This window comes from Pseudoliparis swirei, chromosome 5 (genome assembly GCF_029220125.1).
Source record: "Pseudoliparis swirei isolate HS2019 ecotype Mariana Trench chromosome 5, NWPU_hadal_v1, whole genome shotgun sequence".
Classification (NCBI taxonomy): Eukaryota; Metazoa; Chordata; class Actinopteri; order Perciformes; family Liparidae; genus Pseudoliparis; species Pseudoliparis swirei.
In genome coordinates, this window is record NC_079392.1 from 27379609 (window position 1) to 27392991 (window position 13383).

At 42.0% G+C, this 13383-nt stretch overlaps 2 protein-coding genes across 4 annotated transcripts; both read right to left on the reverse strand.

The window, feature by feature from the left end:
* Window positions 1-374: 374 nt before the first annotated feature.
* On the reverse strand, window positions 375-2710 carry sft2d2a (SFT2 domain containing 2a). The gene is made up of 8 exons (XM_056415122.1): window positions 2542-2710; window positions 2371-2460; window positions 2060-2145; window positions 1056-1137; window positions 955-990; window positions 829-887; window positions 712-741; window positions 375-634 (listed from the first exon to the last, which is right to left on the reverse strand). The coding sequence occupies exons 1-8, from the start codon at window positions 2605-2607 to the stop codon at window positions 592-594; spliced, it is 492 nt and encodes a 163-aa protein (XP_056271097.1). The 5' UTR covers window positions 2608-2710; the 3' UTR covers window positions 375-591.
* Window positions 2711-3181: 471 nt separating this feature from the next.
* Window positions 3182-10343, reverse strand: tmem45a (transmembrane protein 45a). 3 transcript variants are annotated; one of them, XM_056415376.1, is made up of 6 exons: window positions 9804-10343; window positions 6945-7154; window positions 6339-6545; window positions 5450-5634; window positions 5149-5291; window positions 3182-4262 (listed from the first exon to the last, which is right to left on the reverse strand). In XM_056415376.1, the coding sequence occupies exons 2-6, from the start codon at window positions 7138-7140 to the stop codon at window positions 4166-4168; spliced, it is 828 nt and encodes a 275-aa protein (XP_056271351.1). In that variant the 5' UTR covers window positions 7141-7154; window positions 9804-10343; the 3' UTR covers window positions 3182-4165. The 3 variants fall into 3 exon arrangements, with proteins under 3 accessions (XP_056271351.1, XP_056271352.1, XP_056271350.1); XM_056415377.1 differs by having other exon boundaries at window positions 6945-7721; XM_056415375.1 differs by having other exon boundaries at window positions 6945-8386.
* Window positions 10344-13383: the final 3040 nt, after the last annotated feature.

Here is a 13383-nt window from a genome sequence, read left to right on the forward strand (position 1 = left end):
TATATTTTGTTAGAAAGTAAATATAAACTTTAAACTTCTCAATTTTATACATTTAAATGTAAGCATATATTTAGCAATATTATTTATATATAATTTATTTTAAGTAGTTGATTCTGTTGTTGACGTTTCGTAGACCGGAACTGTTTCTAACATGAAAGTTTGGGACTGATGTTTAGTTTAGGGTCTAATATTATTTGTCAAATTTAGAAATGAGTAAATGTTCCCCCAGCGGTTCTCCTTTCCATCTTTTGATTTCACGTGCATCTGATCGATCGATCTGAATGTTTTCTTCTAGTAATCAATAACGGTTGATAGTTCACAGCGGCAGCGCCCTCTAGTGACCTACTGATGAATTGCAGTCAAGGAGGCTCCTCTGTGATGTGAGGCCTTGTTTTTATTTACATAGAAAATATATGAATGCATTCACTTAGTACAAATATTTACACATAAAACATGCTCATTAAAACTGGTACAAGTCAAATCGATATACCAAACAATCAATCATCTTACTGAATGAAGCAGAAACTAAAACAGGAAGTCTCAGACTCTGAAGCAGGAGGAGGAAGAGGAGGAAGAGGAGCAGCCCTCCCATCAGCCTTTGATGCAGACCGACACCATCTTCATGATCGCGTCCCTGGAAGTGATTCACAGAACATCAGATCTCTGCACGCCGTCTAGACTCTGAACTCAAAAGGCGTTTAAATAACAAACCTTATAAACGGGATGTAGGACAGGCTGTACCTGCAAACAACAACAACAACAACATGTTCACGTCACAAATCAACAACCCGCGGGGGCTCGACGCTGTGAGGAGGAAACGCGGCTCACCAGGCGAACGACAACACCTGCAGGATGACGAACAGCAGCGCGAGGCCGAAGTTCTTCCACTGAAACACAAACGAGACGTCAGTCCCCGAGCGGCGGCGGCGGCTGCGAGCGCCACGACTCACTCACCCAGAAGACGGCGCACATGGTCAGCACGAGGCACGTCTGTGGACAGAAGGAAGTCACGTTTACGATGAATAAAACCAACTGTAAATGAACGGCTCACGTACGATCATCAGCGTGGTGGCCAGGGCTCGCGTCTTATCGCACATCCTCTTCACTTGCTTCATCGGGCCCATCAGGAACATGGTGCTGTGGGACCAACGAAGAAGAGGCAATCAACTACTAGTATGATCATGTTGTATTATTTATTATAAGACAAAAGACAATACATAGACATAACACCTAGAGGACGACAAAACAGTGGACAGAACATCATAAAGACAGAGTATTGAAAAATGATGTGTGTGTGTGTGTGTAAGCTTTTTTTAAATTTAAAGAAACAAAAGACAGCTGAGGGCAGATGTACATGTATGAGCGTGTGCATGTATGTGGAATTCAATTGATTTTCAGGAAAGGAAAAAATAAGAATTCAGATTAATTAACAAATCAATATTCTGATGATGTTAACGGCGTGAAGAAAGGTGCAGAGTGGGAGGTCGTGACCAAAGATTTAAAGGAAGCAAAAATAAGACTGAAAAATCCGATGTAACCGAGAGTTAGTGCTTTTATATCTTCTACCCGCTAATAATTCTCATAAAGTCTTTAAAGTGTTGGGGAAGTTTAATAACCTCAGATGTTGATCTGTTGGGGTAGAAGTCGCCCAGTGAGAAGAGGACGGACTCGTCTTGGTTTGTGGATGTTTTGAAGCCTCAGTTTCAGAGTTATGGTCGTCACCATCTTGTTTTCTTTGCAACCAGGAGGCTAAGCAGGAAGTGACCGTCGGACTGAGGAGGCGTGACGTAGAGACCTGTCAGTCACCCTGTAGTCCCGCCCTTAAGCGTCCCCTGCTCTACAGTCCGTTTATTAGTTCACTAAATGCTGTATTGACACGTCTGTCCTCATTTAAGTCTTCGGGGGAAAGTATTGTTGTTCCCATGAAGTAGGAATTCAAATATTTAGCCGCAATGTTCAATTATTCTGATTATGAAACACAAATACAAGTTGCTTTTGTCTTTCATCCAAAAAACAAGCAGTCGTTCTGATTGGCTGTCAGTGAAACGCGCGCGCTCACCTGAACAGAGTGCACAGGTTCCCAAACGTGTAGAAGACGATGAAGAGGATGATCCCGACCTTCGGGAGGAAGAGCAGACACACTCCCTGCAAACAGACACGTGACGTCATCTCACAACAATATCTTTTACATTAAATTAAAACCCATTTGAATGTTTCGCTTCCGGCGCTGCAGGGAGTCACGTGTCCAACATTCCTCCCAGAGCCAGAAGAACCCGTTCGGCCACCGGCTCCTCTTCCTGGTTCAGCCTGAGCTCTGATTATTATTATTATGATGATCAATAATGTAAATATATGAATATAAAGCCTCACCAGCACCGCGCACACGCCCCCCACCACGAAGCAGGCCACGAAGCCCTTCACGCGCGTGCCCCAGCCGAGGGTCGAGGCTTCGTTCACGGTCTGCGGGGATCGATCGGACGTCATTGATTCATCGATTATTGGCTCAGGTTCAGCGGCGCGTGGCCGGAAGTGGGTCTTTACCTGAGCGATGGTCCGGTTTTCTGCGTGCGCCTCTTCGCCGCTCAACACCGACTTCAGCTTGTCCATCTGCGGGTCCTCCGGAGGGTTAGGGTCCAAGTGTGTGTGAGGCTGGTGGGTCCAGGTGACAGGTGTGAGCGGACCGATAACGACGCGTCACGTGGCTGCTGCCTCCAGGTGAGTTACCTGCAGGCATCCACCTGGTGAGTCTCACCTGGGAGCGGTGCTTTATGACCTCATCCACTTCAATTAATTTACAGGGGAAATAATCTCTCAAACTAATACACTCATTAACATTCTGCCTGGTGCATTTTATTTATTTTATGTATTTAGTTTTTGTGCATTTCCTTTTTTTTTATTAATATTTTATAAAATACATTTATATATTTACATGTCCTAACTTTATGAGGGGAGAACATTAGAAGAGCAAAACAATTATTACAAATTAAAATATAAGAAAATCAGAAGATTTTCTTTTCCTTTTTTAATAATATTTAATAAATATAATATATACATATATATTTACATATACTAACTTCATGAGGGGGAGAACATTAGAAGAGTCACATTTTTAATAAAGATCATAAGGAATAAAGTCAAGCTTTCTGTGCTGCAGCTCCATGCAGAAAAGAAAAAAAATCAGAAGATTTATTTTCCTTTTATTTTGAAAATGTCGACAAGCGAATAAATCAAACTACATTATGTCAAATAACTTCCTCAGTGATGGAACATCATCACGACTCCTGCTGAGAAGTTTATGTGATTAAATGTGATTTTACAGAAGGACACATTCTGGTTATAGTCCCTCACTAAATGTTTGTAGATATTGTGAAAATAACTTTTTTAAAGATATGAAAGTGTTTTTATAAACACTGAAGACATGAAACCATGCTGAATAAATACAGTTTAAAAAAATTCCATTTAAATAACAGTCAACAATCACAACATTATCTGTAATAATAGTTTAAAATAGCAAAATCTAAACATTTTAACAGTTTTATTTCATTTTGAATTTTTGGCAATGTGGACATCTCACACAAAAAAGACACTTAACAAACTTAAAGTTACTACGAGGAACTTTAACTAGTGTTGGTTCTGGCGCCCCCTGTTGACTAGAGTGGTAGTGTCTCTAAACACCAGGGTGCCTTTAGGAAAGATGGCGCCCCCTGTGGACTAGAGTGGTAAAGTTGGTTCTAAAGTGGTCGTGTATCTGAGCACCAGGGTCTGACAGTCTGCTCCTGGTTCTGGACCAGTGAAAAGTTCCCCGCAGTAACTTTAAAGTCATGCCTTCAAGTAGAACCAGATGCTCTGGATACTGGTTCAATCAGGACCTGAGATGCTGGTTCCACCAGGACCTGAGTCAGAAGACAAGCATGCGATCCGTAACAAATAAAGAAACAAAGGATATGAAGGTATGAGGCCAGTAAAGTGAAGATCAATGAGCTGAAGCTATAAGATTCAAAAGGCAGTGAGACGATGATCAAGGAAAGAGTCCAGGAGACGTCTCCTCGCCCCGGTGGGTCCACGTCCTACACAAACATCCCTGATTGTAATTGTGATATAGATCTATAGATCTATATAGATATATCTATCTATATGTATTCATGAGTCACAATGTGGTCCTTCTTCATAAGATCTCGTCCTCTGACTCTGGATCCCGGTCTCTGGACTTCAGAAGACCCATTTCCATGGGAGGCGTCCTCCTCAGTCTGGAGCGCACCGCACTGCGGAGAGAGAGACGAGTTTCTATCCTCCACTGACACGTAAACGACAAGAACAACGTCTTTAAATACAGACTACACTGAAACATGGACCAGAGACGCCCAACACTTCCACCAGGTGGCGCTCTGCTTCGATGCTTCACATTCAGTTCACGGGCAGTTCAACAGAATAAAATAACTAGAACATGATTTGAATATCGTAGCGGATCAAATGTCTTGTTCTGGTCTGACGTAAACCGACGAGGCCGGAGACCCAGAAGGACCCTCTGGCCCAGTTTGAGTTGGACCTCTCTCTCGAAGGACCCTTTGGGTCTCTGTTTTATTTAGAATCTGGCCTTCCCGTCTCTGGGTCCAAACACTCGATGAAATAAGAGTTCCCCATCCCTTCCTGAAGGGGGAGGGGTTCTACCATGTGGCCGGGTTCTAAACCCTTAGACTATGAGGAGAACCGCTCGGATTAAAAACGTGGAATATTAAAGACTTTTTGGGTCTTAGATGTGAAACATGGCACGTTCAAGGGTTCTCTGTAAATCTCCATTTCCATAAACACTTGGCATATAAAAGGGTTCTCAATGGGACCCCCCTGGTAGATTCTTGTTGGCACCCTTAGGGAGTGAAAAGGTTCTGGAGAACCTAAAGGTTTGGGTAGAACCTTTCACCGATGGTTCTAGGTATCTTTATGTTGGGTTCTCGGTAGAACCCTTTGGAAGGTTTTCAGGTGGAACATTTATCAAAGATTGATCCTTCCTTGTTCTAGTCGGAACCTTTTTACTTCTGAGTTGTTCCTAAATCCAGAACCTTAACTTCCCGGTCCTTCTACACAGAGTTCTGTCTCGGTAGATGTTCCACATGAGCAGACTGGATCCTGACGGACTCTCGTGGGTCTCACCAGCTGACGGTCCAGTAGACGGCGCTCACGAGCAGCAAGGCGACGGCGAGGTGCCAGGAGAAGCACATGGTGACGAACATCACGTTGTCGTGGTCCTCCAGGTCCCACGCCGGGCCGCTGGGGGGGTACAGCACGAACCCGATCTGCAGCCAGAGAGAAGCAAGAAGGTTTTGTGTTCACGCGGCGACGCCCACCAACGAGCGACTGGCCACGCCCACCAATGAGCGACTGGCCACGCCCACCAATGAGTGACTGGTCACGCCCATTAATGAGCGACTGGCCACGCCCCCCCGGTCTTTACCTGCCAGAACCAGCTGCCCTGCAGGAGGGTCAGGCTGCAGCGCAGCAGCTCCAGGGCCGCGTTCCCTCGGTGGAAGACCTCCAGGAACGCCACCAGGGCGGCGCCGAAGATGGCGAAGAGCAGCAGGTGGTGCACGTGGACGTCCAGCGGGCTCCTGCCGTGGAGGTGGAAGAAGAACAGGAACCCTGCAGGAGCACCACAGCCATCAGAACCGGGTCCTCGTGTGGACTCTAAGGGCTACGGGTCTCTGGCCTGGTTCTGAAGTTCTTCATCTTTTCGAGGAGATCTCTTATCATTGGAGGAACGAGACGGAAGTCATTTTACAAGATGCAAAGTCCTTGTTGGATTATTTGGGAGCGTCTCTTAAATCTGGAGTTGGTGGTCCTGACCCTCGGGACGAGACCTTTGTTTACATCCTTTTATGCTCATTGTTGTTTATTTGAGTTGTTTGTTTGTGGCCTTGTTGACTTTATTCTGTGTATTTTATCATTTAATGTGTTCGTCCTTAAACAAGGTGAATACAATATTCTTAATATAAAATATAAAAGGATAAACTGTACGGTATGAATGCAACAAAAATAACTTTAAATAACTACGTAAGTGACGTCATGGACACAAACAACAGAGAGAAGAGTCAATACACACTTCAAGTAGCTAAATGTCATCGAATACCAACCCTAACATTGTAACATTGTAACAACATTGTAACAACAGTGAAATAACAGTGTTACAACAATGTTGTAACAATAGTGTTACTATTGTTACAATAGTGTAACAATGTTGTAACGATATTGTTACATAATATCCGGTTTGTGATGTATACATTAATGAATCATCATCAACAGCGTTGTGTCGATGAAGACAACATGAGGTCTTAAATAACTCTCACCCTCGTTAAAGAAAGCCACCGCCAGCATCAGCCGGTCCAGAGCGAGGGGCGTGGCCTCCGTGGTGTGGACGACCAGCGCCACTGCGCCCGCCAGCCCGAAGAACAGGTACATGGTGGCGTGCTGCCAGTTCATCAGCTGCTCCCAGTGGGAGGAGTCGTAGAGGCGGAGCCTCGGACCGCCCGCAGCAAACTGCTCCGCCAGCATCCCTGAAGGGGAGGAGTCACAACATGACCTCATAGACATCACATGACACCACTTTACTCACATTAAGGGGAGGAGCCACAACATGACCTCATAGACATCACATGACACGTCATCACTCACATTAAGGGTAGTTATTGTGTTACAAGTGTTATGAAATGTTATGTTTAAATATGCAAATGAGGCGTTCCGTAATCTACAGACATAAACAAACAAAGAAGTTTTCTTTCCTCTGGAATGAAAGAGAATCTCCAATCTGCCCGGTGACAGTCTCGCTTTAATCAAACGTAATTAAACGTAATTAAAGAGTCAGAGCTGTGATCGCGCGTTAGCGTCAGAGCGTACTCGTTAAAGTTCTGGAAGTTTAGATCTTTTATAACTCGTTTCTTTGTGTTCCTGCTCACCCACGAAGGAGAAGAAGAGAACGACGGCGCCCTCCGCCACCTCCAGGCGGCGCTGTGAGGTTCTGCTGGCCAGCCGGGTGGAGCCCAGGCTCTTGCTCCTGCGGGAGGCGCGCCACAGCGAGCACTTCCCCGCCCACCACACGGCCGCCAGCAGGAAGAAGCTGCCGGGCAGCACGTGGCCCTGGAAGCTGCCCATCACGCCACGGGGCCCTACGGGGGGGGGGGGGGGGCTTTTATTTTAAATTCAATTCAATTCAGTTTATTTGTATAGCCCAATTTCACAAATTACAAATTTGTCTCGGAGTGCTTTACAATCTGTACACATAGACATCCCTGCCCCAAAACCTCACATCGGACCAGGAAAAACTCCCAAATAACCCTTCAGGGGGAAAAAAAGGGAAGAAACCTGGAGGAGAGCAACAGAGGAGGATCCCTCTCCTAGGATGGACAGATGCAATAGATGTAATGTGTACAGAAGGACAGATTTAGAGTTAAAATACATTCAATGAATATGACAGAGTGTATGAATAGTTCATAGTAGGCATATTCCACGATGGAGACCTCCACGATCCATCAGGCAGATGGCGGTGGGGAGGAGGAGTGGGCGGAGTCTCAACAGGACAGTGGCGTAGTCATGAGCAGGAATTCCACGACCCAGACGATCCATCAGGCAGATAGGATCTATGCCGTCTCATAGGGTCCGATGACCCCATGAGACGTAAAGTCAAAAGGACTTTACGTCAAGATCGATTCAGACAAGTTGCAGAGATGTGAATTCTTTTTAGAAACGAGAAGAGAAAAGAAGAAATTAAGTTAAAGAGTCATAGTGTGTGTGTGTGCGTGTGCGTGTGCGTGTGTGTGTGTGCGTGTGCGTGTGCGTGTGTGTGTGTGTGTGTGTGTGTGCTGACCTCCGTACACATTTATCGAGAGAAAGATGTCTCTAAATACAAAAATATGAATATAGTTAAATATATAAATAAACAAAGATCTTACAGTAACAGAGTATTGCACGGTTGGATTATTTAGATCAAAAAGAAAATGTAATTAATTCATGAATAATTATTAATTTAAATCCGGATAAATATATATACATTTATTTAAATAACAATATATAAATAAAAAAACATAGTCCAGTAAATATCTAATAATAAAAGAAGAAGAATCTAATTATTGTGCTTTAATCTGAATCCGTAAATTAAGCGCCTTTATTTGAACCATTAGGTAGATATAAATGTGATAAAAGTCCTCTGAAACAAATAAAATGATCCTTTTGACTAAATAACTGCATAGTTTATGTACTGACTGTCCTATAATCATAATCATAGCAGGTGAAGCGTGTCATCAGCTGCTGCTGCTCATCCTCAAGGGATTAAAAAAAGAGAAACGATCAAAAGCAAACTCTCTCTTTCTGCTGCGCTTCCTTTCATCCATTGTGGGTCGCACTGTAAATATGAATAGAGAGAATAACGAAGCGTTATTCACCTTATTATTAATCACAGCATCAGTAGTGATAATAATATTAATAATAATAATAATCTCTTGTGCTGTGGCTGACGGACCACAAAGGAACCTTTTGAGGGACGAGCTCGTCTGCGTCATGTGACCTCTCCAGACGGAGGGAACCACTTCAGTCGCTCGCCATGGCAATCGCTCCCTAATCTCGACACTTCAGCGATCCAAACAGTCTTGTGACCTGATTCAACGCCTCCCCCACTTCATCCTCCAGTTTATCATAAACATTCATCATCAAATGAAGGAACACTTCATCCTCCAGTTTATCATAAACATTCATCATCACATGAAGGAACACTTCATTCTCCAGTTTATCATAAACATTCATCATCACATGAAGGAACACTTCATCCTTCAGTTTATCATAAACATTCATCATCACATGAAGGAACACTTCATCCTTCAGTTTATCATAAACATTCATCACATGAAGGAACACTTCATCCTCCAGTTTATCATAAACATTCATCATCACATGAAGGAACACTTCATCCTTCAGTTTATCATAAACATTCATCATCACATGAAGGAACACTTCATCCTCCAGTTTATCATAAACATTCATCACATGAAGGAACACTTCATCCTTCAGTTTATCATAAACATTCATCATCACATGAAGGAACACTTCATCCTCCAGTTTATCATAAACATTCATCATCACATGAAGGAACACTTCATCCTCCAGTTTATCATAAACATTCATCATCAAATGAAGGAACACTTCATCCTTCAGTTTATCATAAACATTCATCATCACATGAAGGAACACTTCATCCTTCAGTTTATCATAAACATTCATCACATGAAGGAACACTTCATCCTCCAGTTTATCATAAACATTCATCACATGAAGGAACACTTCATCCTCCAGTTTATCATAAACATTCATCACATGAAGGAACACTTCATCCTTCAGTTTACCATAAACATTCATCAACACATGAAGGAACACTTCATCCTTCAGTTCATCATAAACATTCATCATCACATGAAGGAACACTTCATCCTTCAGTTTATCATAAACATTCATCATCACATGAAGGAACACTTCATCCTTTAGTTCATCACACACTTTTAACGTTTTGTGTCCGATATCCATGAAGTAAAAACTCAATGTGTGTACTATGTATGTACTATGTGTGTTCTATGTATGTACTATGTGTGTTCTATGTATGTACTATGTGTGTACTATGTATGTACTATGTATGTACTATGTGTGTACTATGTGTGTACTATATGTGTACTATGTGTGTACTATATGTGTACTATGTGTGTACTATATTCATGTATTAATAAGTACTGAATAGTAGAACTAGTGGAAAGAAGTAAAGAAGGGGGTCTTACCGAGGTATGTCTGTCTCTGGAGATGAACAACTTCAGTAGTACTAGTGGTAGTATTAGTGGTAGTACTAGTGGTAGTACTAGTGGTAGTATTAGTGGTAGTACTAGTAGTACTAGTGGTACTAGTGGTAGTACTAGTGGTACTTTAGTATATTAAGCCTGAAATCAAAGCATCTTCTTTCTGATGACACAATCCAGATATTTCCTCTAAACTCAGCGGGACTTGAAGTAAACAGCAGATCCGAGTCCTCCGGGTCCGGGTTCGGTTCCGGGCAGCCTCCAGACCTCCAGACCTCCAGAACCGTCAGAACCTTCAGACCTCCAGACCTCCTTTTTATTTATTTATTTGTTATCCAAATCTTTCCGACTCCCAGCCGCTCCGATGTCGCCTCCCAGTGCAGCTCTCCCATTGGTCCACAGAGGGGAGGTGTCGTCACTGGCCCGTCATCTCATTGGCTGCCGCGCGCGTCAGTCTCGCGTGTCTGCCGTTCCACGTGTGCACTTTCACTCCGCCCGCTGGCTTTCCATCCACCGGGACCGGGACCTCCCGCACGTCCGCTGTCTGCAAGACATCTTCGTCCACTTCTCCAGACCGGAAGTACGGTGGAAGAAGCACAAAGGGACTTCCGGCCAAACAAGGAAAACAACTTGGAAAGAAAAAAAGTGTTTTATTTGTTATTTTTTAGTTATATATTTTTAATTGTCATTTTATGTTTTGGGTATATATATGTATATTTATTTATTTGTAAATGTATTCATTAAGTTGTGTATTTATTGATTTATTGAAGTATTTATTATTGTTTTATTTTTTAATTGAATAAAGACATGAAGTGTTGTTTTCCTCTTCAGAACCTGTCTGTTTCACGTGCTCTACACTCAACACACAATTAAATACACCTCATTATATAATTATATATATTAAGATTGACAATGCGAAACTAAAATTCAACATATTGTGACATAAATAAATAGATGTTCACATTAAATCCTATTTTAAACAGACTTCATGCACCACTTGTTGTGTGAGTGTCATGACATCACAAGCTTGTTATTGTTGTTATTGTCTCTGCACTCCCTTTGTTATTATGGGATTTGAATAACTTTGAATACTTGTTATTATTGCTCCGTGAATTATAGACGTGAGGCTGGAAGCACAAAGACGTCAACAATGAAACATGAACTATGATTATATATTATTATCTATTATCCTGATCCTGTAACTCACTTTGGTGGAACCAGGATGAATGAAGTAATAATAATGTACATTGATATAGAAATGAAACCACATTCACATTACTGCTTATTTCTATATTCACAATGATGAACGATGAGTCGATGACACCATGAGAAATACAGAATTATATCAGAATCAGAATCAGAATCAGCTTTAATGGCCATGTAGGTTTGCACATACATGGAATTTGACTCCGGTTACACTTTGCTCTTCCGTACTTATACACACACACAATATACAATAAGCGGGATAAATATAAAAAAGACATTAAAGACAGTAGTCAAAAAGTGCAGATAGTGCAGATGGAAGAGTCTGATTAATTGTTCATCATGGTGACGGCCAGTGGAAAGAAGCTATTTCTGTGTCTGGTGGTTTTGGCGTACAGTGCTCTGTAGCGCCTACCAGAGGGCAGGAGTTGGAACAGCTTGTGTCCAGGGTGTGAAGGGTCTGCAGTGATCTTTCCTGCCCACTTCCTGACTCTGGTGGTGTACAAGTCCAGAATGGAGGGGAGGCTGGAACCAATGGTTCTTTCTGCAGACCTGACGATCCGCTGTAGTCTGACTCTGTCCTGTTTGGTGGCCGATCCAAACCACACAGTGATGGAAGAGCAGAGGACAGACTGGATGATGGCGGAGTAAAAAAGGATCAGCAGCTCCTGAGGCAGGTTGAACTTCCTGAGCTGGCGCAGAAAGTACAGCCTCTGCTGGGCCTTTTTGCGGATGGTGTTAATGTTGGAGGCCCACTTCAGGTCCCGGGAGATTGTGGATCCCAGAAACTTGAAGGTCTCCACCGCAGGAACAGTGCTATTTTGTATGGTGAGCGGGGGTAGTGTTGGGGGGCTCCTCCTGAAGTCCACTGTCATCTCCACAGTCTTGAGCTTGTTCAGCTCCAGGTGGTTCTGTCCACACCAGAGGACCAGCCGTTCAACCTCCCGTCTGTACGCAGACTCGTCACCGTTCCTGATGAGGCCGATGACCGTTGTGTCGTCTGCGAACTTCAAGAGCTTAACAGACGGGTCCTCTGAGGTGCAGTCGTTGGTGTAGAGGGAGAAGAGCAGTGGAGAGAGCACACATCCCTGGGGGGCGCCAGTGCTTATGGTCCGGGTGCTGGATGTGGTTTTTCCCAGCCTCACCTGCTGCGTCCTGTCTGTCAGGAAGTTTGTGATCCACCGGCAGGTGGGGGCTGGCACGGCGAGCTGGGAGAGTTTGGGTTGTAGAACCTCCGGGATGATCGTGTTGAATGCAGAGCTGAAGTCCACAAACAGAACCCTTGCATATGTCCCTGCATATTGATGCATTACCTGCACCAAATACTTATTACAGTAGATATATACATTTGATTTAATTATTGAAATTATTATTTCTTAATTATTTATTAATATGCAGTTTTATTTAACTATTTATGTATAAAAATAGGAAAAAATAAAAAAATGCCTAAACTTGTTTTCTATATTTTCTTTAGTTAATTGCATACTTTATTTATTAAATACAGTAAGCTTCCCTCCTCCAGGTACACATTCACGGTTGAATAAGTTATAAAAGAATTTATTAGAGTTTAGAAGTTCATGAAGCACAGAATTAAACTTGAGACTTTATTTACATTATTTATTGACTTTACACAAAATACAAAACATGAAGTTATGAATCCACACAAAATAAACACACAAACACACATAAATGATCATCTACTGCTGATTAAATAGTTTAAGTGTTGCATCACATGACCTGTGAACTACTCACATGATTTCAAGAACATTATAAAACGAATACATCACTTATAAAAGAGGCACATATACTTTAACTGGTTATTCTTTTATCAAATATTTACACTCAGGTTTTAATAAGAAGATGTTTTAATAAATCTAAAACAATTCTAATAATATTGGGGGGAAAAATTAAAATTATGATTTTTGGGCCCTTTGATGGAAACATGGACTTTTGGCCCCGAGGAGAACGAGTGGTTCTAATTCTAAAGTTAAAAGTTTTGATCTCAACAATAAATATATAAATATATATATATATACATATAAAAATATATTTATATTTATATATATACATACATATACTTTTCAGTTGCTAAGATGCATTATGGTAATATGATATGAGTGACTCAGATATTGGTAATTTAATAATAATAATATAGAGACAAATATATGTTGTCTCTGGATAATTATTGTTATTTTTATTTACATTTGTGTTATTAATATAATTATTGTTAAACTACAGTCTGTGTGAATATGTATATTATGTTGTTTGTCTAGGGATACATATTTGTATGTATTTAATTTGTTATATTTATTTTTATTTCAAACCGCATCCTGTCCTAAGCACTCCGGCCCTGTAGGTGGCA

What these genes read in the sequence shown, in the direction of transcription:
- sft2d2a (XM_056415122.1), bottom strand. Translation starts at nt 2,607, where the DNA reads ATGGACAAGCTGAAGTCGGTGTTGAGCGGCGAAGAGGCGCACGCAGAA. An exon ending in AAAACCGGACCATCGCTCAG is followed by an intron (nt 2,461 to 2,541) that starts GTAAAGACCCAC and finishes CGATCCCCGCAG; the next exon opens with ACCGTGAACGAAGCCTCGAC. An exon ending in TCCTACATCCCGTTTATAAG is followed by an intron (nt 635 to 711) that starts GTTTGTTATTTA and finishes AATCACTTCCAG; the next exon opens with GGACGCGATCATGAAGATGG.
- tmem45a (XM_056415376.1), bottom strand. Translation starts at nt 7,140, where the DNA reads ATGGGCAGCTTCCAGGGCCACGTGCTGCCCGGCAGCTTCTTCCTGCTG. An exon ending in TCTCTTCTTCTCCTTCGTGG is followed by an intron (nt 6,546 to 6,944) that starts GTGAGCAGGAAC and finishes CCTCCCCTTCAG; the next exon opens with GGATGCTGGCGGAGCAGTTT. An exon ending in AGGGCAGCTGGTTCTGGCAG is followed by an intron (nt 5,292 to 5,449) that starts GTAAAGACCGGG and finishes CTCTGGCTGCAG; the next exon opens with ATCGGGTTCGTGCTGTACCC.